Source organism: Nothobranchius furzeri, chromosome 9 (assembly GCF_043380555.1).
Source record: "Nothobranchius furzeri strain GRZ-AD chromosome 9, NfurGRZ-RIMD1, whole genome shotgun sequence".
Taxonomy (NCBI): domain Eukaryota; kingdom Metazoa; phylum Chordata; class Actinopteri; order Cyprinodontiformes; family Nothobranchiidae; genus Nothobranchius; species Nothobranchius furzeri.
In genome coordinates this window covers 61,203,177-61,230,732 of record NC_091749.1, presented here as the reverse complement: position 1 = coordinate 61,230,732, position 27,556 = coordinate 61,203,177, and the positions used below count along the sequence as shown (strand labels likewise).

General features: G+C 43.3%; 1 protein-coding gene across 2 annotated transcripts in view; it reads right to left on the bottom strand.

Moving 5' to 3' along the window:
* Positions 1-27,556, bottom strand: part of dennd2b (DENN domain containing 2B) — an 83,907-nt gene that overhangs the window by 46,472 nt on the left and 9,879 nt on the right. For both annotated transcript variants that reach the window (XM_015953087.3, XM_015953085.3), the window contains exons 2-4: positions 9,763-9,861; positions 3,027-4,307; positions 2,127-2,272 (exon numbers count right to left, since the gene is read on the bottom strand). In XM_015953087.3, coding sequence (XP_015808573.3) covers positions 2,127-2,272; positions 3,027-4,307; positions 9,763-9,836 — 1,501 coding nt within the window. In that variant the 5' untranslated portion in view covers positions 9,837-9,861. The remainder of the gene's footprint in view (positions 1-2,126; positions 2,273-3,026; positions 4,308-9,762; positions 9,862-27,556) is intronic.

The following is a 27,556-nucleotide window of genomic DNA, read 5'->3' as shown; positions in this document are numbered from 1 at the left end:
CAGCAAGTGATTAACAGGCTTCTGCAGAGCCTGATGAGCTGCTGAACAGGTGATTAAACCACTGATTTAGGAGTGTTGGAGCAGGGAAACAACCAAAACATGCAGGATAGCAGCTCTTGAGGACCAGGGTTCCCCACCCCTGATCTGCATCCTTCATGATGACCTAACAAGGGCTGTTCCAGTCAAATCTAACCAAGTCAAGTACGCCAGGCCACGTAATGGTAAGTCAAAGTCAGGTCAGGTCTAGTTAAGTTTTCTTTGTTAAAGTGAAGTCAATTCCTTAAAGCCTTGCCAAGTCAAGTATCATGTGTTTGTTTAATCAATCAACTCAACTCAAGTTCGTCCTTCCTGTTGTGCCATACTTTATAAAACATTTCATACTGTATTTTCATTTAGTATCACAGGGTGATGATTGTTTAACACTGCATTTTATACTTGTAATAAAATAATAATGTTATAAATTGTATCTTTTCATATCATATTATGCTATTAGTCTCCTAAAACTTTTATTTTTCCACTATCTGAATGTAGAAAATGGTTAAAATCACATTAGTTAATAGGACGAGCTCAATAGAAAATTTATTTTTTATTAAGATGTTGTTTTGTCACATGGTATTATTCATAACAACACTAAGAATGGTAAGCTGACTCCAGATGTGTCGGTGTCAGTACAGGATCAGCTCGGGGTCCTTCGACTGCCGATGACGTCACATTACTGCAAATCTACTCGGCTTTCACACACACGTTTTGGAAAGACATCAGCAGTTTTGTTAATAAATTCTTGTTTGTTAACACCTAAATGTTTTCTTTATAATTGTAATTTGTTAATGAAACACCATTTTATCTTTGTTTTGTAAAGAATGTGAAACTGCATAAAACCAACATCGGACTGACAAAACATAGAACAGTTCTTATATGTGAAGCCATATCTGTTTGTATTAATGTGGAGTTCGTCTGTATATTTCCTTAGTTGTTATCTAAATACATTCTTTGACTCAAAATATTGCTTGGTGTCTTTCAATAAAGTTCTTATATTTTATTTTGCCCCATTTCATCAACATCAAGAGCTTTTGAGGGTCACCGTTTATCATTTGCTTATATTTTACATTTCCTTTAGAAATTCAAACATATTTTCTCCAAAAACTATTGATTTTTGGACTACAGGACTACAACCGCTAAGACTACGACCGCAAACTTGTTCTGATCAATCAAAATCATAACGTGATAACGTCACTTCCGTAAGCTTTATGTTCAGCCAATCAACTACTTTGACGTCATCGGCAGTCGAAGTACCCCGAGCAGATCCTGCACCCGAGCAGATCCTGCACCAACATCGGCCCTAAATGAGCTCTGTTTTCATTGTTTCAGCTGTTAACTTTATTTTCTCTCCAAGTGTTTTTCTCCCCAGAAGAAGAAGCTACAATGGTGTTAGGCTAGCACACTGTTTCTAACCACTTACGCATTCTCCCTCTCCTGATAATAACATTTTACTCTCTTTGACATGGAATGTGCTACTACTAGTTTACCTGTTAAGTTTTTTATAAATCCACTAAGATAAAGATAATAACGTTTATCTCAAACTAAATAGAATATTTACCAAGAAATCACAATGTAACCATAGAAATACTACTTGGTATAAATGTTGTGTGTGTGTGTGTGTGTGTGTGTGTGTGTGTGTGTGTGTGTGTGTGTGTGTGTGTGTGTGTGTGTGTGTGTGTGCGTGCGTGCGTGCGTGCGTGCGTGCATGTGTGTGTGTGCTCTGTCTTCTCGATCCCCAGTGAGTCGTGGTGGATGGCTGCTTATACTGAGCCAGGATCCTCTGGAGGTTTCTTCCTGTTAAAAGGGAGTTTTCCTCTCCACTGTCGCTACATGCTTGCTTCGTATGAGGATTGCTGTAATGACTCTGACACTAGTCAGTGACTCGATGCGACCTGCTGGTTTCCTTATAGAGGAAACTTTTTACTGATTGGCTTAATGAACTGGACTGTATTGGAATGTTTACTGTGTGAAGTGACTTCAGGTGACTCTTGTGATTTGGTGCTATATAAATAAACTGAATTATTACATAAATCATTTGCTGATCGTTGTGGTCATCATGGTGGCAGAATGAAAACGGTTAAACTCACCTACTATGTCCTCATAGGCGTTCTCCTCTAAAGTGCTTTTGGAGTTAGGTCGGATCCGTAGGTCTGTGGTGAGTGCTCCGTTATCCGTGGGCGAGGATGGACTTGAAGATGGCAGGCTGGCAGCGTCCTCAGACTTACACGACTCTCTGGATAAGAGTTGGACAAGTTAAAAAGCTCAAGGCTTTGTGAACGAAAGCACAAGGAGGAAGAGTCCTCAGGGTGTGTAGGCAGGAAAAAAAGAACGAAGAAAAACGCAGACAGTATAAAAACAGCCCAGGTGGGTAGTTTTACTTCTTAATAAGTGGACAAATGTCTCAAAAACACTAAATCTGAATGATAGTGACAAAAACAAGAAACACAGTGAGCAACACATTTCAGTCACAGGGAAATCTTAGTGTTTCTGAGAACTAAAGGCACATTTCACATGTAAAGTCACTCATTATTTAGAGGATCTACTGAATGGTCACAACACTGGCAGCATGTGGTTGTAAGGCCTGGTCAGAAACCAGTAGAACCACAGGAATGTTAAACAGAGTCCATGGGATGTTAGAGAAACGATCTGGTGAGGCAACCTCCTCACACACTAAAAAAGATCCGAAATCTGATCCAAGAGCTGCAGGTTAAAGGTGTCAGAACTTTAAAAAGGGCGAATTCTCCCAACACAGATTAGAATTCACCACTCAGCATGAGAGGGGGTTAGGGTTGGTTTCATGTCATCTCTACAGACTGCCAAAACACTTTATAGACCGCTGAAAAGTTCTGGAACAATTGTGATACTCTTTAAATGTTCTTCAAAACCCAAACAAATCAGCCATTTTCGGCACGAGCAGTTATGGTGCACTCAAGAGGCGTGAGAAAGCAGGAAACATACCCGAGTGGTTAGAGAAGCATCAGGCTCACCTGTCCTGGATTCTCGAGGGGGTGCCCCCTTCGCTCTTAGCTGTCTGTGTCATACTGGGTGCTGGGGTGGAGGGCAGGGGTGGGGGAGACTCAGACGATCTGTCTGGAGGTAGTCCATTGGTTGGCGAAGCGCCTTTCTGGTCCCGTTTAGCGTCATACTCAAAAGTGCGTTTGGGTTTGGGTAAGGGGTTGACCTGTACGCCGCCGGGGCTCTGTTGACTCGGAGGTTCTGGGCTCTCAGACCTAGCTGAGCTCATGCTAAACCTTTGTCTAAGTTTAGAGAGTTTATCTGGGACCAAAACAGTATCTGGTTCTGTGGCCACTGAGCAAATGCTGCTGCGCTTACTGGTGCACGTGCTGTCCAAGTCGTCACCTATCATGAAGACCTTCTGTCTCATTTTGTCGGGAGCATAGCAGCTGCTCAGATAACGTGGAGGGGAAGGGCTGGGATTTTCTTTCAGGGCTTGCTCGATCTTTTGTATCCTGTTGAGAACTGCTGAAGTCTCCTTGCGAGCAGACAGGGAGCGCACAAACGTTCCCGAGGATTCTGTCTTGGCTTTCCTTTTCTGGAAACGACCTAGACCGTCTTTGTCTGATACTGCTTCCTCGTCCTCGATTCCTGCAAAGGAGCAATCAGAGAAGGCTGTGCTCATCCTGCGGACTCCCTTGAAATCAAAGGCCTTCTCGCTGCAAGGGGAGGACAGCAGACTTGGGCAGCCCTCGCTACCCCCCACACAATCCCCACCTCTTTTATCCAAACACAAGCTCATCCTAGGCAGGGACACTCTCCTGCACTCCCATTCTGAGATCTTTTTGCGGATCGTAGTGGGGGGGACGCCCACTCCCGAGTGAGCTGGTGAGAGGGTGCGTTTGTGGCCTTGGTTAGGAAGAGGTCCCAAGGAGACTGTGCTGTGGCTCAAAGGACGACCATTCCGTCCTTCTCCTGCAGGGATATCCCCTTGCTTCTCCTGCTCCTGGGTGCTCTGGTTCTCTGGACAGGACTTGGTTTGACCCGGGGGCTTATAGATGGAGAGCCTGTTGTCCAGACAGCTGACGCTCTTAGCCTTGGTGAGACGGTCTTGCAGTTCGGCGTCACCTGTGAGAGACTCACCGCTGCACAGGCTAGCAGTCTTTCGGCTCCATCCAGAACGCAGCAGGAACCTGCCGTCGGTCCGGACGTACCGGATCTGTTTGCCAGAGTTGTCACCGTCACTGAGGAGGGGCTGATGGCACGGCCCCTGGCCGGCAGAGATAGCTGGGCACGGGGAGGTGGCCTGGGACCTGAAACAAAAATAGAAGAAAAAAAAAACATGATGGAACAAACCAAAACAGGAAGAGAACAGGAGCAAGGCTCCGCGTGTAACAGTGAGGGCATCACAGGACAGAATCATCTGAAACGTTTGAATCCATTTCTAGGATCAAAAACACAATAAAAACTCGAGCCATGCATTTCAAATAAGCACAGGAAAGAATTCTGATTTTGGCAGCACAAGTTAGCTAGAAAAGCCAAAGGAAATACAGACATTAAATTTGCTGCTGTGGATTTTTCCAGATAATCAAAAAGGAAAAAACAAGCGCTGACGAGTTTCACAGTGGACCTCACACAGAAAATGGGATTTATATAAACGCTCTTACCTGTAGCGGCCTCGCTGCTCCCTTCAGGTTCTCACAGCCTTTTCTGATCCCCGCAGCTAAGCGATTCAAAGTTAACTCTCAGCGCTGACTCTATCGTCTGCCTCCCTGAAAAGTTTTCCCAAGCTTTCCAAAGTGAAGCAACCCTTCCACACAGATATAGGAAACTGACACTCAGTCTCTGAGAAAACCTCCTATTATTTAGGAGTTGACTAATAGTAATGAAAGTGAAGAGATCTGATGTCACGGCCTGTGTTAGAATAACGACTTCTGGGAGGAGGAAGCTGAAGGCTGTGGACTGTGATCCAACTATGCAGGTCAGGACAGATCTGGCTTCACACCTATCTGCCCTTCCCCAGTTTCACTCCTCCTGCTCCAGGGTGGAGAGAATTTCACAGCAGCTTGGTGCCTGCAAGCTCCAAGAATGATGCATGAAACTTATCTTATTTCCCTTCAAGGTGTCTCAGAATGATGGCAGGAAATCGCACCTGTAGCTCATTACTGACGGTCTGCAGCTTTCACTTAAAAGACTTTTTTATGCAGGATTTTTGAACTGAAACATGAAGTGAACTTCCTGTGTTTTGGCTAGAAAAGATCCAAAAGCAGAAGTTTCGATTGATAAGTCAGTTTTATTATCGCTCGCTGCCCTGGCTTTCGATCCTTTTTATATCAATTCTGCTGCAAAAAAGTGAAATTTTCTCTCCAATAAAGCTCCTGAATCAAACATAGTGTCCATCAATATGCTAATTTTTTTGCTAGCTCGTTTTGAAAACCAGCAGGGAAACCGTGCTGCAGTCTTTTAAGCTGTTAAAAATTCTGGCAAATCAAACGCATTCTGGCTCGTGGGGAAAACTCTGACTTTAGCCAATGAAGCAAACGACCACAGGAAGCCTGAAAGAGAACAGCTGATGTTTTGGTAACAAGCAGAACAAACAGTAATGCAATACTTTACTATTTATTAAGGCAACCACTTGAGGGTCTTTTTTTCCATTTGGCTTCACATTTCTATATCAGTGTTACCCAGAGCCACATTTTCTCCCAGTTTTATTCGTTAAATTTGTGAAACACGCAAAACAATAAAATATAAACAACATTAAAACTTATGTTGCACCAACAAATGGTAAATGGCCTGTATTTGATATAGCACCTTCTAGGGTCCTGTAACCCCCCAAGGCGCTTTACAACACAATCAGACATTCACACATTCACACCCTGGTGGTGATGAGCTACATTGTAGCCACAGCTGCCCTGGGGTGCACTGACAGAGGTGAGTCTGCCGTACACAGGCGCCGGTTCCTCCGAACACCACCAGCAGGCAAGGTGGGTTAAGTGTCTTGCCCAAGGACACAACGACAGCGACAGACTGAGCGGGGCTTGAACCTGCAACCTTTCGATTACGGGGGCACTTAAAGCATCTTTCGGGAGTATTTCTCTTATCTAATGGCGCCATCTAGCGGCTGACAAGCACATCACACTAATAGTCGATTCGTTTTTTTAAGATGGCGACTTCACGTTTCACGTTTCTGCAGCCGACAAAGGGAGCTAAAACATGTTGTTTTACAAGTATTATTGTCATGTCATGTTGTGTTTTCATGTATATATAAGCAAGTAAGCGGTAGTCTAACGCTATTGGTTAGTTCTGGTCGGCGCTCAGTTTCCTATTGCACAATGCTCTGCGGGGCAGGGGGCGTGCTTAGCAAAAAAAAAAGTTGCACTGCTTACATTACATCACAGTACATGATGAGAATCACTTTTACTGATTTCTGAAAAATCATACATAATTTCTGAAAGGGGAAAACTCTGGGAAGCTACTTTAACTCTTGTGCCAGCGTCGCCCCAACAAGGTGAAAACCAAAAAGCTGTCAAGTTAATCTGCTGAAGCCGGATTAGGTCTTTGTTTCTTTTTTATTATTGTTCTTAAAGACCAACTTTACACCTTTTTTTCAGCACATTTGCAGTGGTCTCTAGTTTAAACCAATGCTTTGTGAAAAAGCTCTGATGCTCCTGTTTCAGGAACTAGAAGGGAGACAGAGTTGAAAATGCAGGATTTGGAGTCTTATTTACAAATGTTTGCATCTCCCCTCTGATTGGCTAAAGGGACTCTACCACAGACTCCGTTCACCTTGCAACGTTGATGTTTTATCTCCACAAATAACACACACCTGGAGAAGTTCTGCCATCTTGTGGAGCGGCTAATGCTAACAGTTAGCTTGTACTAGCCGAGACGTCCTCTGCTCTCTCCTAGATGCTAAATCAACAACAGCCTTCCCCGCTGCAAACCAAATCGGGTGAGTCCCCGAATTCTGATTTTCCGTGTGACGTAGATCTTACTGGCTTTTCGAATCTGAGTGTTTCACCGTCTACTTTTTATCGGCAGGTCACACAGGAAATGGTGATAGAAAACGATCTTTACGTCAAATTCAGAGTGACCGATCGTATTTCAAATACAACAAGTAAAAAAGCATTTTCTCAGTGAACCTGCTCTTTAACACGTGACTTTTTGATACTGTTGATCTGCAGGATCATTTTTAAAGAGCCGACACTTCTTCCTTTGTCCATGGTCTTTAAAAGCTGCCAAAATCCCCAAACTCCTGGAGAAAACTGGATAATCAAGAAACTTTAAAAGATTGCAATTAGAATATTTTTCTAAATGATGGAAAATTCAAGACGTTTTCACTGTAAATCAGCTGATTGAACGTTAAACAAAATCTTTGCAGACGTACAGATTTTTACCTGCTTTCTTTACAAACTTTGACTTCCTGACATTAGTCAGTCGTAACACTGCTTCACTTAGCAGGGTATTATGTTCAATGCTGTAAAATCCAATGTGAACCACTTCATGGATGCAATCAGACCTATGTTAAAAAAAATGTGCTGATTTCTTTCCTTTATTCGTGTTTACGTTGGACCTCTCGACGATGTGAAGGGACCTTGTAAAAATAATCCCCATTTTGTCAGCTTGAGCTGCGTTTGGCCACACATACAGCACCGTACAAAGAGTTGAGTGTCACTCATAAGCTGGACTGTGGTTTTCAGGACATATTAACCACAAGCCACATCCCGTTTCTAACTGGGATGGATGGAGGGTGAAGACTCCAAACAGAACCGGCGCAGCTTCTTCTACTAGCTGCCTCTGGCGTTTTACTGTGATGCAAACCTGAGGTTTTAGGTTCAGTATGTTTGGATAATAAGTATTTCTAAAATGATTATCTCATTAATGACATCTCAGCTACTATGTTGTACACTGCCAAAACATCTCTAGGTTGTTATTATGCCCTAACTGAATCTACCATCACAAGAAGATCCTGTATTGGGTAAAAGAGTCTGCAGAAGATCACAGAGAATGAATCTGCCAACAATTCCAGCCTCTTTCTAATTAGTGCTTCAAACCTAAGTTTGGTAGTTCAGAGGACGACATTGGGCAGCACTGTCCGACACAAACAAAAACCCCTCCATCTGCCTAAATATCAGACTGCGAGGCTCATGAGCCTTAAATCTGTGCTAGATGAGACTGTGAGGACCCAAATCTGCCAGTGAACCTCAAATCAGATGTTTGTTTTGTTTAACATGAACACAAGTTTAAAGTAATAGGGTAGGGATGTCCCGATACAACTTTTTCACTTCAGATACAATATCAATATTGCAGCCTTCAGTATTGACTGATATCAATGTGATACGATATCAGCACAAATCATACATACTTTTACCTATTTCGTCATGTGGAATGCATGAAAGGATTGATCAAGTAATATTACTCAATCGGAGAACAAGAGCCAATAACAGTAAGTGTGGAAAAAAAAAAGACTTTCTTAACCATTGGTTGCAAAAATGTGAACCCTACTGTACAGCTTATATCGGAGATTGTTGATGTCCTCCGATATAATCCGATGCACTGTTTTGGGGCCGATATCAAATTACTTCCGATATCTATATCAGAACGGGACATCCCTAACTGACGAGCTCACCTCGATAAAGACAAATGGACAATAACTACACGTATGTGCCAAAACAACAGTTACCCACTAGATGGGGCTGTCACATGTATTTCGTTGAGTCATGTTGTCATGTGACTCGTAGTGGTACAGCTTCTTAAAAGGGAAATGAATCTCGCCAACCCACACACATATTTCCATTTTTTTATCACTAAATTTATTGACATGGGAAAATTTGTATCGGTTAGAGTTAGAAATTTCGATAAACACAAATTTTCTATTTCATTTCATTTATTTATAAAGCCCCTTCTGCGACCAATGCAGACGCCCAAGGTGCTGAACACAACACAATAAAAACATAAAACCATCAGAATAAAATATAACAATCGTAAAACCAGCATAAAATCAATTAAAAGAGGAGAGTAAAAGCAAAAAATTAAATCCAGAAAAAGATTAAGAGGCCGGGGCATCGAAACCGGGTAAAATTTGCTAATCATGAAAAGCTTTGACAAAAAAAATGGGTCTTAAGGCGAGTCTTAAAAACCCCAATGAGGGTGACTGACGCACCACCAAAGGCAACTGGTTCCAAAGTGCAGGTGCCAACACAGAGAACGCACGGTCCCCCCCGTGACCTGCACTTAGTGCGTGGAACCATCAACAGCTCCCTGCCGGCTGAGCGAAGGGCCCGCGAGGGGGCATGCCTATGCAAAAGGTTGCCAAGATATGCTGGAACAGTTCCGTGTAAGGCCTTGTATGCTTGTATTTATCGCCCAGCCTTATATTAAAAGCTAATAAATACTCCATTGGAACATTCTCAAATTTGCATAGTCTAATCAGGAAAATTTGGCATCAGGACGCAAAAAAAGATGTGGTCCTTTTGTCCCAAAACCACAGCACACTTTATCGTTTGGTCAAAATAAACCAGATGATAAACTGTAGGGTCTGCAGAGTTTTCCAGCGGGGAACCATCAGCTCTAAACATGCCAACACAAGCTCTGAACTCCTCTTTTGGAGACGAATGGGGCTCCTGTTCAGGACTCAGGAGGACACTTGCAAAAGCTTCTGACAGTTATTGCTTATTTTTCTCTGAGGTGAACTGAAAGACATGTTTGATAATGATTGAGCTGATGTGAACAGGATGCTTTGAACCCCACGTCTACCAAGTCACTGACCTGTCAGGGACGTCCCGTGCAGCTTTACCCCCTCCTGCTCGGGGCGCCGCCTTCGAACTCTTGTTGGCAGTCATGTTTGTCTGCAAAGCATCCGCTCACCTGCCAGACAGAGATGTGAGACATTCAATACTCACTGTCAAACACAAGAATGTGGAGCTTTATTATGTGTATTAGGTAAAAAGGTTGGTTTCCTTTGTTAAAGAGCTCTAGATAATAATAAACAAACATACAGCCAGAGCTAGTGAAAGATAATCCAGCTTCCCACAAAAACCAGGTGATCCAGATTCCTCTGAACCACAGCCAGGACGCAGGACCAAAACATGGAGTTTCCGCTGTCTGAACAGGTACGTTCATGATCCCCCTGCTGCACCAGCTGTGTACCAGACTGAACGCTGATGTCTGTAACAGACACCGGGCCTCTCAAGCCTGAGTGTCTCATTCTCCCAATCACAGATTCACATTCAAAACGAAGGTGCTTGAAAGTCTTTCATAAGCTAATAAGAAAATAAACGCTCCACCGTAGCGCCACTTTACCACATCTGAACTGTCGAGTTTCCAGAGCAAACCCAATAAACAAACCGAGCATGAGCAGAAAACCCGTCACTCCTGGCGTGTTGAGGTGACGGTACATTCACAGCATTGCTTATCAACACCAGGAATCAAAACCACACTTTCCACGTCTGCTAGAGCCAAATAAAAACAGCAGCTCTAACAAAGTGCAAAAACGCATCTTGCCAATTTAACCATAACAGCATAAAAACCTCAGAATTTTAATGGCATCAAAATCATGTGAAAATGAAATAAGTTAAAATTTACAAATCTGTGACAACGTTAACACCGACAGGTGCAGAGATGACAAAAACATGGTTAGACGCTGGTATTTACGTGGATACATGAGGATATGGACTTTCCTGAGGGAAATTTGCAGCCTGCTGCAATAAATTAAGCCTACAGCGTTGCTCCACTCTGGAACCAGACCTCTTTGGGGCTTAAAAAGTAACTATCATTAGGTTACTTCTCTTGAACACATGTTCCATGGCACGATTATAAACTAGTAAAACACTACAGAAAAAAAGAGGGTTTTTTTATTTACAGGAAAGCATTTTTTGTTTTTGCTTTTGCAAAAAATAAATTTACATTACTGCTGATGAATCGTGTTTAGATTATAGGATAGTATTTTTGGGCCATTTTGAAGTGTTTGATGAAGTATTAAATTGATGATTAATTATTAAACTAATGGGTACCGGCAGGCCAAGCAGAACGCCCGGGTGGTCACAGATGCAAAAACCCGGGCGTGGGAAGAGTTTAGTGAGACCATGGATCAAGACTTCCGTACATCTTCGAGGAGATTCTGGCCCATCATCCGGCCCCTCAGGAGGGGAAAGCAGTGCGCAACCAACACTGTTTATAGTGGGTACAGTGCTGCTGACCTTGACTCGGGACGTCGTGGATTGGTGGGCAAAATAGTTCGAAGACCTCCTCAATCCCACCAGCACATCTTCCAGTGAGGAAGCAGAGTCCGGGGATTTTGGGTTGGGCTCCATTTTCTGGTGCTGGGGTCACTGAGGTGGTCAAAAGCTCCTCCGTGCCAAAGCCCCAAGGGTGGATGAAATTCACCCGGGGTTCCTTAAGGCTCTGGATGTTGCGGGGTTGTGTTGGCTGACGCGGCTCTGCAAAATCGCGTGGACATCAGGGGTAGTTCCACTGGATTTTCACACTGGGGTGGTCGTCCCCCTATTTGAAAAGGGGGATCTCAGGATGTGTTCCAACTACACGGGGATCACACTCCTGAGCCTCCCTGGTAAAGTCTATTCCAGGGTTCTGGATCAGAGGGTCCGACGGACTGTCAAACCTTAGCAATGTGATTTTCTTCCTGGCCAAGGAACACTGGACCAGCTCTATACCCTTAGGGGGTCCTGGAGGTTGCGTGGGAGTTTGCCCAACCAATCTACATGTGGTTGTGGATTTGGAGAACGCATTCAACTGCGGGTTTGTTGCTTGCCACTACGACAGGCACCGACAACCCTGCGGCTGCAGCTCCGGTTAGCCGCCTCGACAATGGAAGCACGGAACATGGCCCACTCTGACTCAGTGTCCCCCGTTTCCCTGGGGACGTGGTTGAGGAGTGGGAATTGAAGCTTATTCTGACAGGAGACTCCGCCAGATGTTCCCAGCAGACCCTCACAATACGTTTGGGCCTGGTGGTAAGCCAACTCACCACCAGGCGGTGGTCATTTCACAGCTCCGCCTCTCTCTTCACTCGAGTGTCCAAGACATGCATCTGCAGATCCAGGGAAACAAAATTGATCATTGAACTGCGGCCTAAGGTATCCTGGTGCCATGAGAACATATGGACACCTTTATGCTTGAACATGGTGTTCATTATGGAAAATCCATGACATGCACAGAAGTCCAATAACAAAACAGCTCTCAGATTCAGATCAGGAGGGCCAGTCCCCCAACCACACCTCTCCAGGTCTCACTGTCATTGCCCACGTGAGCGTTAAAGTTTCTCGTCTCGTCTCGTCTTCCTCCGCTTATCCGGGTCCGGGTCGCGGGGGCAGCATCCCAACTAGGGAGCTCCAGGCCGTCCTCTCCCCGGCCTTGTCCACCAGCTCCTCCGGCAGGACCCCAAGGCGTTCCCGGACCAGATTGGAGATGTAACCTCTCCAACGTGTCCTGGGTCGACCCGGGGGCCTTCTGCCGGCAGGACATGCCCGAAACACCTCCCCGGGGAGGCGTCCAGGAGGCATCCTGACCAGATGCCCAAACCACCTCAACTGGCTCCTTTCGATCCGGAGGAGCAGCGGTTCTACTCCGAGTCCCTCCCGAATGTCCGAGCTCCTCACCCTATCTCTAAGGCTGAGCCCGGCCACCCTACGGAGGAAACTCATTTCGGCCGCTTGTATCCGCGATCTCGTTCTTTCGGTCATTACCCAAAGCTCATGACCATAGGTGAGGATTGGGACGTAGATCGACCGGTAAATCGAGAGCCTGGCTTTCTGGCTCAGCTCCCTCTTCCCCACGACAGATCGGCTCAGCGTCCGCATCACTGCAGACGCCGAACCAATCCGCCTGTCGTTAAAGTTCCCCAGCAGAACGAAGGAGTCACTGGAAGAAGCGCTCTCCAGCACCTCCTCCAAGGACTACAAAAGGGGGGGGGGGGGGGGGGGATAATCTTGCAGTTTGGTGCATAAGCACAAAGCACAGTCAGGACCCATCCTCCAAACGTAAGCGGAGGGAGCCTATCCTCTCGTTCACCGAGGCAAACCCCAACGTACAGGCACCAAGATGGGGGGCAACACGTATGGCCAGAGTGGTAGAGTGTCCAGCCCCTCTCAAGGAAACTGAGTTTTCTTCATACTCTCAGTCAATCAATCATTTTAAAACAGCCCTACATCCTCTTTTCAGTGAACAAATAACTAAACAATGTTTAGGCTTCTTCCTCTCAGGAAACATTTCCTAATCTTTATCTCCCATCAGACCAGCAGTTAGTCCCTCAAAACAGGAGGCCAATGCTCCCAAAAATGTGATATGGACCCTTTCAAAATGATTGTTCTGGTGCACGAGGGGGTCAAACTGAGATCTCCCCAGATATCCGAGGTGGATGGAGGACAGGAGGGTGCTTGGCAGCATGATTTGTTTACAGGAAGTTGTCGTATGAAAAGCCAGCCAACCAGTGGTGGAGCCGATTCCTAAAGAGACAGATGAGGAGCGAGAAGGAGCATTCCTGCTGTCAGCTATTTCCTGTAACTGTGGACTGAGCTAGAACAGCACAACATGAGCCGTTATTTTCATCCAACACAAAGAATGATGCTGTCCTGGACGCCGCACAACCCGCAGAGCCTCTGCAGCATTTAAACTAAATACTGGCACAGAACAGAATAATAGACGTATAGAGGATCCTGTAAGTCATGTGATGGTGGTGGTGTTGTGGGGTTTAACCGTGAAAAAGCTCCGTGGGTTTAAATGTGCGGATTATTCACAGAGCAACCCTTTCACCAGCTGTTTTTCTTCCAGATTCTGAGTGATTCTTAAATCATAAATCTGATTTGTGTGAGTTTTGGATATTAACTTACAAAAACACACTAAAAAACACATGACATAACAAAATAAAAACTTTGTTTAAAAAAAAAACCTCAACCCAAATACTTAATAAAAAGATCAGAATCTGTGCAACCTTCACACACCGAATTCACGTGCAAGTTCATCGTTTTTATTCGGGGGTTTTTGGGCTGAAAAAGAGCAACAATGACAGAAATGGGTCACAGCGGCCCAGGATGGACTCTGCAGTGTAAACACCAAGGCGTTAGCCGGCAGACTTCCTGAGCTCTGATACCATCTCTCTACACAAAATCACAGGCTGTAAACAAGCACTTCTAACAAACCTCCAGAGAACCTTTAAAGTGCACTCAAGCAGATTTGAGACAACGTTTCTCCAGAGACGTCAGAGCCAAAGGCGAGCTAATGATCAACAACTGAGTGTAAACACTGGCATGAGTTTACGTCAAATGATAGTCACGTTCCCCGGCACGACTCTGGTTAGTGTGCCGGTAAAGTTTGCATAAAGGAAGTTTGTAATTTGCTATTAAAAGAACTGAAACTAGGGTATGGGTTGTATTTTTGTGCAGTTTTTGGAGTGTTGTTAAGTCTTTAGAAGCAATCCGAAGGCTGATCTCATCAGTGATGACAAATTTGTTTGGAAATCTCTATTATTTTGATTTTAAACCTAGCATGCATTAAACTGAAAGATGAACGAGACATTCGTTAGCTGGCAATATGTTTTTTAAGTGCTTCCAGCTGAATTACAAAGCAGATTATGTCAAAAGGTCATTTTTTTTCTACAATCTTTAATATGAACGGGTCATTGGAAGTTTCGAAATCCCGTCTTTTCCCCTGTTAGAAGTCTTTATCTCTGGCATTTTTCACGGCTGAATGTTCTTCCTGTTTCGTGCCAGTGGTAATGACAGAAACATCATCAGGATGCACTTTTGCTCTGAGTGAGTTTTCCCAAACAGCAACCTGCTCGAGTCACTATCTGCATCAATCCCTCGCCATGTGGACTATCTACCAGGGATCGGACGTTCTGACCGGGATAGAAGGGATTTCCTATATTAAATAAATAAAATAAAGACTAATTTTAAGAATTTCAAATAAAAATTTGGGCAAATTAGCGCAATAATCATTAGTGTTAATTTTGTTATTTTAACGTGTTGAAAGTAAATGACGCAATTTATTTGACTATCCCTCCAACCCGGATCCACCATTCTCCAAAATTTCCCCCTGGACAATATTGCTAAACCATAATTTACTGAGTCTGAAAAAAAGACCAAGTTTCTACCCAATTATGGACTCTCAGCATCGAGGATTCTTTTGAACTGACAAGATGAACAGAGACAGGGCGCTGATGCGCTCCACAGGCATCTACGTCCTGCGCACGGCCACAGCAACATTTTCAAAGTGAGGCCGCCCACCAAAATACATTTAACACACGATCGTTCATAACTGCTTTGGTACTTTCTGTCATTTATTCGTGCCTGACGCGCATCGCTGCTGTGCTCATCACCCGTGCTCCACAGCCGCAGCCAGACAGCGTTTTTTTCTGGACAACTAGATCCTGCATCTCCTTGTGGCAGATGCAGGATCTGCCATTATATAATAAAAAAATAATAAATTAAGAGCTTGGAAAGGACAATGTAGGTAGATTTATCCCACTGCATGTTTTAACATTATAAAGTAAATGTTATTTATAAGCTCATAATATATTCCATACAATTCAGATCACTTTCAAAACTCCGTCCCACCCAGGGCCGTATCAGAGAATTTGGTGGCCCTGCCAGCGAGGTATCCGTTATTTATTTTTTGGAGAGGTGGCAATCCTAGTTCAACCAATGCTGTGGACAATGACATTTACTTTGAATAACATAAGCTAACTGTGCTAGATACATTTTATGTTCATTGTTTACACAATAGACTTTTTCAAACAATGTTTTGGAACAGAAACTGGATTTGATTTTAGGTTCTCTCCATTAAAGACAGTATTCAGTGATTTTACACACTTCAACTGGTTAGGCACTTTCTAAATAAAATGAACCTCTCTTGTATATTTCTTCATGTTCATTGCAAGCTTTTTCTGGGGGGAAAAAATGATAACTAATTGCGATGAATTGATTCATTTATTTCAGATTTGCAATTAATTAGTTAATTTATTTTAATCAATTCTTGGCCTTAATAAAAATATAATCATTTTCATTATAAAAGATCATCATGAAATGATAAGATATGGACTGTGTCTTCTTTTTGATGATAATTATAAAACTAACCCATTATTATTATTGTTGTTGTTATATTATTATTATTATTCATAATAACGATATAATACATTTTATTTATAAGCGCCTTTCAAGACTCTCAAGGTCGCTGGCTATTGTTACCACTTCTGGTGTTAAAACATCCAGATGGAGTATTAGGATTAGTACCTTCATCAGTAACCCATCATATCCAGTCCTATACATGTCTACTGCCCAATGTTGGAGGATCTGGTGAGGGTATATTCTATATGTCTACCTCTATTGTGTTGTATAATTACATAATTCATGTTATTTTAAGCCTTTGAGAGCAAAGGTAGGCACAGTGTATGATAAAATATTACCGTTCGCACTATTGAGATATCGCTCATCTTAAATGCGAGTTATTTCCGTCAGTCTGAATTTATACCTGGAAATAAAACGGTCTGTTTCAGTAAAACTACACCCCCACACACTCCAACAAAATGTGCCAAAAACAGCATCTTAGTCAGTTGTTGTATTGGCTATGGTAGTCCAGAAGTAAAGGCATCTGCCTGCAATCTCAGCTTTGCCATGTGCTGATGTGGGTTTGACTCCTGGTGATGTTGGCAGTAATTTATTCAGCCAGCTGAAGCAAATGTCATGTTTTTATATTTTAGTTTTATTGATTATTTTCTGCTAAAAGATCTTTGAATTTGTCATTTCCAAGCAGCATTTTAGTTGATTTACTCCTCCTTTACACCTCACATGGACTCACACTGGCTAACTAAACAAAGCAAGTAAAAAATAGTCCTTATTTTTTAAACAGTTTACCAAGAAATGGTTGAAAACATCATACTGACAAGTTTAGCTAAAAGGGATTTTAAAAAGTTAATACCGTGTCCCAGATGTGAAAATGCGCAAAACTACATGGCAACCCAGCACTCTAACCACTGGACTACCAAGTCTGAGAAATGACAATATAGCCACCACATCTCCTGTGCTGTCCAGGGGAGACAAGTTTTAGACCAGAGACTAGCCTTTGGGAGAGAAGCAGGCCGGGCCTGACATTAGTTTCCATTAACGCATTACGGGGTTTTCTAAGTAAAACAAAAAATTTGAAGCTGAAGCAGGAAAATGCATGAATACAGCCAAAAAATGGGCTTGGTTTTATTTTTATTTTTTTCCATGAGGAAATAACAGCATCACATGACTATTGTCACCACTTCTGGCATTAAAACATCCAGAAGGAGTTTTAGGATTAGTACCTTCATCGGTAACCCATCATATCCAGTCCTATAATATCAGTATCACATGGTGAAAAGCTCCAAAAAGTGGATTGTCCATGATGTGTCCCCTTTAAATAAACAAAACTGTTTCATATATGGTTGTTTTATTAACATTAGACAATAAATAGTTCAATTTAAATATTATTGCTTGATATTTCAGGCATTAAGGGGTTTAAGTGAAGTTCCAGAAAGGTGCACCTTGTTAAAGGGTACATTGTTATAAACTTCTTGTTTGATTCTTTAAAGGAACACGTCTGCATCGACAATAATTAAACTGACTTACCTGAAGGCATAAAAACTGAAACGTTTTCAGAGGGTGAGAGTGGGACAGAGACACCTGGGGTCTTATTTATCAAGCATTGTGTAGAATCCTTACTAAAACCGTACTTAAGCTCAGCAAAAAAAAAAGTACTTATGCCAAGTAGGTTTGTGATCTATCAAACATGGAGCACGCACAGCTGCACGAAATCTCCGCTTCATAAATCAGAGACTAACGAGAATGTTTCTCAGCTGCTTTTTAGTCACATCCCGCCCTCACCACGCCCAATGCAAAGTGCCTTGTGGATCTCATGCATATACATTAGCCAACTTGTTGCAGCATTTCAATCTCAACCGCAGATCAAGGAAGCGCTATTTCACAGAAGCAGAAGTTGAGGTACTTGTGGGCGAGGTGGAGAAATGAAAGGAAGTGCTTTTGCAAAACAAATAAGAGAAAATCCACGGAGTGGCACAACGTTGCTGAAGCCGTCAATGTTGTGAATTCTTCAGAGAGATCTGTGGCGGATATAAAATAAATGGTCCAATCAGGATTTGATCCCCAGACTCCCAGGTGAAAGTCACACGTGCTAACCAGTCAGTCAAACGGAGATCTCCCTTGTAGCCAGGGCGCATCATCAATCGGGTCACAGTGACAGGACACACACTGTCATAGACGCATGACATTCTGTCTCAATCTGTCCCCCTGCTGATATTCTGCATTCCGTATTCTGCACATCAGGCTGTGTGTGTGTGTGTGTGTGTGTGTGTGGGGGGGGGGGGGGGGGGGGGGGTCTTGTTCTATGTGAAAATGAAGCGGTACAAGTGATAATGCTGCAGGATTTCATAATTGTATCCTTCTCAGCAGCAGCACTGCAGGTGCTCCCCATGTCCAAAATGTGCGTAATAGTGATGTGTCGGTCGCGAACGAACCGGCTCTAAGAGCCGGCTCTTTGAAGTGAACGACGGGAGCCGGCTCGTCATTGGGAGACGTCCCTTCCCCTCCCCCCTCCCCCCCTGCCCCGGTGAAAGCCACAGGTGATTGGTCAACATGTGTAACTGCGTGTCCAGACTGTCCACACACAGAGCAGTAGGGGGCGGGGAAGAGGGAGGTCATACTCAGACACACAGCAGAGCACATGTGGGAGGAGGGAGATGAGAGGGAATGAGGAGGAGGAAAAAGGCGAACGAGAGGGAGGAGAGTGCGACGAAGACAGTGAGAAAATGAGCGCCAGCAGTCGGAAAGTGGAGATTTCTTAAAGTGTTCAGTTATTAAATCCATAGAAATGATAAATATTTGATATATTGCATTGTTTTACATTAGTAAATTAGTTTACATATAGTTTAACATTATTTTGGTTATAAATGTACTCTACGCAACAGAAAATCCGAGGAGCCACTTGGGAGCCGAAAGAGCCGGCTCTTCTTGGTGAGGTGAGCCAAAAGAACCGGCTCTCTAAAAAGAGCCGTAATTCCCATCACTAGTTTGTAAGCCAGGTCCTTAAAGTGCTTTTCCATCGCCTGGTCTGGAACGGTCAGGTCTGGGTATTATGGACCGGTATGTACCGGTCTAGAAGTTTGCTGGCAAGCGTTTCTATCGCATTCCAGGCTCCAGTTAGTAGGCGGGGTGGCGTAATGCGTCACACGCGATTAACGTCACACACCGCGACGAGATCGCGCCAAAACACAACAATGGAGTCCAGTCAGCAGCGCGTTCTTTCTGTTCTTGGTGTTTGGTATATTCTTTACACCCACATCACGATAGCGTTTAGAGCTATGCTGTGCGCATCGAGGAGGAAGGCAACTGAAAGGCGACGACGCTTTCTAAAATTAATATCGGACACGAGGCATAACTTTCTACTGTTGAGACAAAGACGGAGGCGCCAGGTGGTAAGTAACTTCTAATGCTGTAAGACATGTCGTTATAATCTCTGAGGGGGTGTCTAGGGCAACTATCAACAAAGAAAACTAAAAAAAGCACCAAAATCAATCCAATCCAATCCAATTTTATTTATAAAGCGCATTCACAAGGCATTACAACCAAACAAGGCGCTGTACACTAAAAATGTTGGTTAATTAAACAGGCGTTATATAAACATGTCGAACACAGATAAAAGATAAAAAGGAAATACAACAAAATTCCCAAAAATAACAGCTAAAAATCATTAAGACACAGGGTGAAGTAAAAATAGGAAAAAAAAAACATTTTACAAAGAACCTCAATAATACGGAAGTCGATAATTGTGGAGTCAGTTTATAAACAGTGCAGATGTCAGTGAGGTTCATAATTATGTTGTATAAGCTAGGTTGAAGTAGTGAGTTTTCAGGCGTGATTTAAAAATGCTAGCTGTTGGTGCTTGCCTCACTAGCAGTGGTAATGCGTTCCACAGCTTCGGTGCACAGACAGAGAAAGCCCTCTCTCCACGGCTTTTTAAACGTGCATTGGGAACAGCTAGGAGGATCAAATGGTTTGGTTGTATATTGATCGTTTTTAAGACATGCTAAACATGAAAGGCCAACACCTAACTAAGTTTCAAACAGCTTCTGCACACATGGTGATGCTAGTCAACACGAGGGCCTGAATCCTTCACTCTTTACTTCCTGGGCATGTCATAGAAAGTTGTGCAGCCATACTGAAATTATTATAATTAATTAAGTAGGTAATTACAAGCAATACCACATTTGTGCATTTAATAAAGTGAACAAAACATAGCCAGTCACTGGTAGCTCCATAAGGAACAGCTGTTATTTTAACCTTAAACAAATTCTATTGATGTGAACTTTATGTCTAAAACCATACTGTTTCAATCTTTTTCACTGCACTATTGTTTTTACTTTTACTGTGTTATGACTGTTTTAATTTTTATTTTTTTAGTTGGCTCTTTTGAATCAGCGACGGCAACCAACTGTGTGGGCCTCTTCAGAGGAACCATCCACATCCTCAAGTAGCACCCCAGGACCTTCTGTGCCACCATCGCCTCGGCCAGTTCCTTCGCCGCCACCATCACCTCTGTCCACTACCACTCGAGAGGAACATCTACCATGTCGTCGACGCACAGGTAGTATCTGACCATTCTAAAAATTGCTTTGTGCATGAACAAAACTGAAAAGTTCACAGGACAACTGACATTTTGTTATCCATATAAACACAAATGTAATTGCCAATGTTGTTGTTTCCAGGTGACCGAAGACGGCGATTGGAAGCACGGACACAGGTGATATTTGATGAGTTGCAGATCGCAGATGGCAGGCAGATGGACAGAATGGAAGGCATAAGCCGGGAGCAGGTTAACTGGATGCAACAAGACGCAGCAGCAGCAAGGCAACATGAATCTCAGATCGCAGAGCGATATTTTGAACATTTGGGTGCCCTAAATGCTGTTCTTGGACTGGTCGCACAAAGAATGGGCAGCTCCTCTGACGTCCTGCCACCACCCAGGCAGTAAGGAGCTGTGTATTTGTCCCGTAATTTTGTTATCCCACGTTTGTCCTTTTTATCAATACAATTTCAAAGAAAAACAAGGTGTGCATGAATTGTCTTGAAAACAATTTTACTCGCAAATTTAAATCTACATACTAAATGCAGATTACATTACAGCCCACCTTAAATACATGTTAAAATGGAAAGGTGCAACAGTTTGTTAAAAGTAAAATAATAGTGTACTTTATTAAGTTCTGGAAATAAAACAAATATTTCAGCTCAAACTACAGGCTTCCAACAGTTAAAAGTGTCAAAACAATAAAAGTAAATGGAAAGAAAAAACACAAATTGAGGTCAGCGGCTGAAGTATCGCATCAGAGCTTCACGCACATCACTGCCCTCTGCAACTTCCTGCATATTTGCAACCACTGGTTCATCAGCAAGTGCGTCACATTCATATTCCTCCCCATGGCTCTCACAGATATTGTGAAGCACACAACAGGTCAGCACCATGTGTTTAAGAAGCTCTACATCACTGTCGTTTCTCTTCAGAAGACATCGCCACCTACCCTTTAGCCTCCCAAATGCATTTTCGACCACAACTCTGGCTCTGGACGTTTTCCTGTTGTACGTTTGTTGTTCAGCAGTGAGACGACCGTTGTCTGAAAATGGTTTTAGGAGCCAGTTCTGTAGAGGATAGGCAGAGTCCACGAGCACATAAAAGCCTACATTTACTCCCTCAATGTTCTTGGTGCTAGTTGGGTGCAGTTGTCCATGAGCAACCAAGTTTGGATGAATAGGGGAAAAGGCTTTGCGTTAAGCATAACACTGTTTGGTCAAAATGGGCTGAAATATGAAGTGTGGTTAGGGCTGGGTACCAAAACTGTACCATCCCCTTGGGCCGCTGCAGTGGAGCAGAGCATGAGCTCACGCGACCTGGGTGCCTGGCTCCGATTGCTGCGGTCTGAGGCCTTGCTTTTCTCCTGTGGAAGTCTCTGAAGAAGACCACAGAGACACTGTAGCTCGGTGAGTTGATGAGTGCTTCGCGTCAGAGTAGCTCAATCGCGTTTTTCTGGCTAAAAGTGCCCGCAAATCTCCATTAGCTTTGGTTAGCTCAGTTAGCTTGTAGCTTTGGAGAAATGGCGGACTGAGATCATCAAAATTCTACTCTCAGCTCGTCCTCCTTGCCCGTTTATGTATTGTTCTGGAGTGTCAAGACGTGTGACACAGCCAAGACGGCGATGATCGGAACCGCCCACTAGGCTTCAAGTTAAACCTATCGATTATGTCTCAGAGGGTGTGTCCATCTTTTTTTTTACCGTCAATTGTTGTAGATGAACATCCAATGATTACACAAACACACACACACACACACTTTCATCAGTAAGTAGCAAAAATATCTTCTCTTAAATTCTTGTAGTGCTCATTTCCAACACCGAGATATAAGAAATACTTTTACTACTGTTGATTCTGAAAGACAAACAATCCTACTGACCCCTAACATCCTTTTTATGAGGCTTTCTCCTGTTTTTATTCTCATTAACATCAAGAACTATCCTTTGATTGCAGGAGACACATTTAGTGATGTACAATCTGCTCAGCAAACACATAAAACACAAAGAGAGGATCCTTATTAGACTGCTGCCTGGAATAAACAAGCCCTTTGTGTTGGTTCAACCTTGAGAGGGGGAGTTTGGTTAAAAAGTAAGTCTTTTATCAACATGTGTGTGTGAGTGTGTGTGTGTGCGTGCAAGAGGGAAAGAGGAGGGACACAATTTGGTAAAAGATCTTCTAAAAAGACTTCACATGTCCTTGGCCTTGTCACATTTGAGGGATGATCTGATCCACAGCTCTCCCCACCTTCTGCAAGCAGGAATGTGCTAATATTTGCTCTAACCATCAGAGCGTGGCTGCACTCAAAATATTAAAGAATGTTTTCCGAGGGTGAGAGTGGGACAGAGACACCTGGAGTTTATAGAGCTCTGCTCTCCTTCAGCAAAGACGACACACACTCAGCATCTGGTCCCACAATAGCAGCTGAGATTAGTAAAGAACGGGACAACCTTGTGTAGAAATCCAAAGGCTGACGTCGGCACTGGGAATTTTTTCATTAACAGCATTCCATTTGGGAGTGCACTTTTAAAACCATGCAGCGGTAGACACAACAGTGGGGATTGTACTGCACCTCTTTTTATCTTTCCTTTTCTGGTAGACCAGGGTTGAATGTTTCTGCTGATCAGCAACCCAACTTTTAGTTTTCAAAACCATGTCAGGCTCACATGCGGCCAGGCAAGGGGGAGGGAAAGTCTCTGAGAATTCCTGACTCTGTAAAGACATGAGCCCACTCACTGATCCGAACAATTGTCCCGAAAGCTGCAGAAAGAGCAGTTTTGTCCCCGGATGACAAAAAGAGAGGAATGGTGTTAGCAGAGCAGCATCAAATGGCCCTGAAGTCCCTTACGCAGCTGCTGGTGACCACTTCGCAGCAGGATTTTCTCGTTTTTAGTTTTTGTACGACCTGGAAATATGAAGAAGTGATTTAAAGTCCAGGGTGTTTTCAAAAAGTTCCTTCGTGGAGAGCTTCTGGGTTTCTGTGTTAAAATAAAACCGCCAAGGTCAATGACAGAGGCAGCTGTTGCACCTACCCATACCTATATAATTACAGCACCACACGCTTTGCCATGCAGCAGTCGGGTGTCTTTCTTTCAGGATAATCTTGGTATATTTTCTTTTTGTGGGAGAAGCAAAAGAGCCTTCTGTGTAACCCAGATATGAGCATGCACAGCTGCAGAGGCAGGCATGTGGAAAACAGGCTTAGATCCATCCGAGCTGTGGCAGGAGGGCGAGAATTTCTGTCACCGTTCTGACCTCTGATGTAGAAGTTGGGACTGTGTTGTTGTTCAGCCCCTCCACTGAAGGCCGGGGTTTAAATATGGTAAGCTACAATAAAGGTCGGGCTACCAGAGAGCTGGTGCTGCTGGGATGGTTTTCCTAACAGGGAGCATGTGGGTCGAGACAGAAGAGGAACTAAAGGGAAACAGGACTCTGCTGGTGTCTCTTTTTTCTGCTTCTGCCAGAAAAGTAAAAAAAAAAAAAAGTATTTCCATCAGAAGGAGAAACTCTGATCTGGAAATGACATCACACGAGGAATGCACAGAAATGAGAACGTGGGCCGATGTTGATTAATAATGGTAAATGGCCTGTATTTGATATAGCGCCTTCTAGAGTCCTGAGACCCCCCAAGGTGCTTTACAACACAATTGGTCATTATAACCAATATAATATGAACATAATAATTATATATAAAGGATTCGTATAATTATTATGTGTGTATACACAAACGTTTACACTTCTGAGAGGATTACCATCACTGTCACATGACCAAGCAATGGCCGCATAACCCCAACCACTCCAAAACACAAACGGAAACTAGATGGAATGGTAAATGGCCTGTATTTGATATAGCGCCTTCAAGAGTCCCAGAACCGCCCAAGGCACTTTACAACACAATCAGTCATTTAGCCACTCACACACACAGTCACATTCTGGTGGTGACAGAAGCGAGGCTGCCGAGCTCTGGTACCACCAGTCTCTCTGACCACCACCAGCAGGCAGTGTGGGTTAAATGTCGGTCAGCAACAGACTCAGCTGTTATAACGAATCTGCAAACAAGCTAGGTTTTGAATGCAAACACGGAACACTCACCACACCCCTCTGGTATATTCCCTGAGACACATTTGCCGAAACCGGAGACCCATGATGCCGGAGGAAACAAGACAGTGCTAAACACCAGTCACCGTTTTCTAGGTCTAAATGTGTGTTTTTCTTTTTGGGACTCTGGTAGTTTGTCCTAAAGTTGAAGTGGTAGCAGCCGGCTGTTTCACCTTCTCTGATATTATTGAGCTGTAAACCTCTCACACTAGTGGTGTTCTGTTGCTAAATATGCAAGTGTGTGTAATGAGTGGAGGACTCAGGGACGCGCGACAGTCCGGCGAGGCCGACGACTCGTTGGTCCAATAGCTGCTTTCAGTCTGAAACGTGTCATTTTGTGTTTCTAGACAAATGAAGGAGAAACACTTCATTATTTTTTATCCCTACAATATACAGTATTTATAGCTATACTACGTTAGAACGCTGTTAAGAGGCATGAAAAAATGTTTTAAGCTAATTTAGCATTGCAGCTTTAAAACATTACAAACATCGGACGATACCAATATTGATGTTGATATGGCGTGCTTCCATACGTCCTAACTTAACATCCTAAGCTAACCAATCAGTAGGAATGCTCCGTGTTGCACTCAGTAACCACATCAACTATTATTAGCAACACAAGGAAACTTCATTTAAACTCTGTAAAATGAAGAGTGATGGAACTGATCCAGACCTACAGAGGCAAAAATAAGCGATTCATTTCTGCAACCACCGTTTTCTGAGTCAGAAACCAGAATTCTGTTCACTTTTTTTCAAACTTGAAAGTTGAAATTTCACACTTCAGAGTCCAAACTAAAAATATTTCCCACACATTAAATTGTTTTAATTACCAGGTTCCTGACCAGCACTAACCGTCGTAGTCACATTACTCCGGTCCTGGTGGAGCTTCACTGGCTTCATGTGACCTTTAGGGTACATTTCAAGGTCCTGATCTTCGCATTCAAGGTGCCTAAAGGCCTGACACCTACCTACTTATTTGAGTTGCTCACCTCTTACATCCCATGCATGCGCGGAGGTCTGCTCTACACTCCACGGATGAGATGTAAGTCGCGGGGGGAATGCGCTTTCTCTTTTGGTCAGACAGGCTCCGTCTCTCCAGTTCTTGTCTAAAGGCCTTTGGTCGGTGAATTTTATGTTTGTATTGTGACTTTATTGATTAAATGTTCTTACTTGTTGTTCTGATTTGACTTGCTGCATGTATATTACTGATGTACAGCACTTTGGTCAGCTCCCATGATGCATTTAAAAGTGCAACAATCGTTCCTTTACTACCATCTCTACTGGACACAACCTCAGATGGAACATTATCATTTAAACGACTAATACCTCTTCAAGTAAGTCTGTTGCTGTAGGTCACATGTGGTGATTCATGGCACGATACAAGTGGAAGCAACAATCCATCATCGGTTAAAGGCTGTTTCCATTGTTGCTGCATTTATTCTGAGGATCAGCAGGTTCTGACAAGCGTTTAGGAGCAGAAAACACAGCTGGTGGTGTTTGTTCCAGCTGATGGGAAACTTTTCACATGTGAGCAAGATCAACCGGTATGTTAATGAATTAATAAGGCAGAACCTGAAGCCATGTTAACTGTTGATGCTTCACTAAGTACAGCAGCAGGCTGTAAATCACTTGAATGATGCTTCCGATTAAAGTTGAATCATACTGCTACTAATGATTTATTGTTACCATAGAATTTTTTTTGAAGTTTTTCTATCTTTTTTTTTCTATCTTAATTTCTGATTTTATTATCAGTCACATGCAGGCTGAACAGGAAAATAGTCTCCTACACCTATTTCCCGCATTGGCTTCTGATAGAAAATAGACGGTGAAGCTGTAGGATCTGAAAAGCCTGACAGATCTACTTCGCACTGTCACTTAACCTTCAAAGACTTGCCCATCTTGACCCACAATGAGGAAGGCGGTTGTTGGTTTAGCGTCCAGGAAACAGCAGAGAACGTCTCGGCTAGTAGAAGCTAACCGTTGGAGCTAATCGTGCGGAGATAAAACATCAACAGTGCCGCGCAAACAGGGTCAGTGGTAGATTTGCGTTGCTCTTAGCCAATCAGAGGAAAGATGTCCAAATATCAGGAAATAAGACTCCAGGTCCTTCAGTTTTCTGACACTTTCTCCTGCAGCTGACTCCTCAGTGCTGATCCAGGCACTTCTGGGCTTTTTGTCCCCCAGAATATCACTTAAAAGCATTCATTCCTACTAGGGACCACTGCAAATGTATTGATTAAACGTGTGTTGAACACCTTTAAACAGATGTGTAGATGTCACACAACAGTGTGTGTGTTCAGCAGTGGAAAGCAGAGACAGACAGGACAGGAAATCGCCAGGGTACTAAAACAAAACAGCAGCTGATATGTTTCATCTTTTGGAGAAACAAGGACAACAACACTAAAAGCCGACTGCCGATTGTCAAGAATAAGCGTCAGAAATGCTCATCCGTTATGTCACCAGGACGGCAGATGTTCCCGTGACTTCAAGCCAGGCTAAACATGGAAGCACATTTATTTATTTTTCTAGTCTGAAAAGAAGCTTTCTCTCAGCAGCTGATAGCATCAGCTGAACTGAAGGGTAAAGCAACGATCTTGTGATTTTACACACAAAAAAAAACAGTAAAAACATGGACTGGTTGAAGAAGCTCCACTCCGAACAAAACTGGCTCAGCTAGAACACCATCTGCTGAGGAAAATTAACAAAAAAACAGCGACTGAGTCGTTCCTTAGAAAAGCATCTGATGATGAAGCAGAACTTCCTCTGTTGACATGTCCTGAGACATGGGAAGGTCACTGTCTGACCTGCACAATGGTAACAGGCTTAGAGGAGGAAAAAGGAGAAGGACGAAA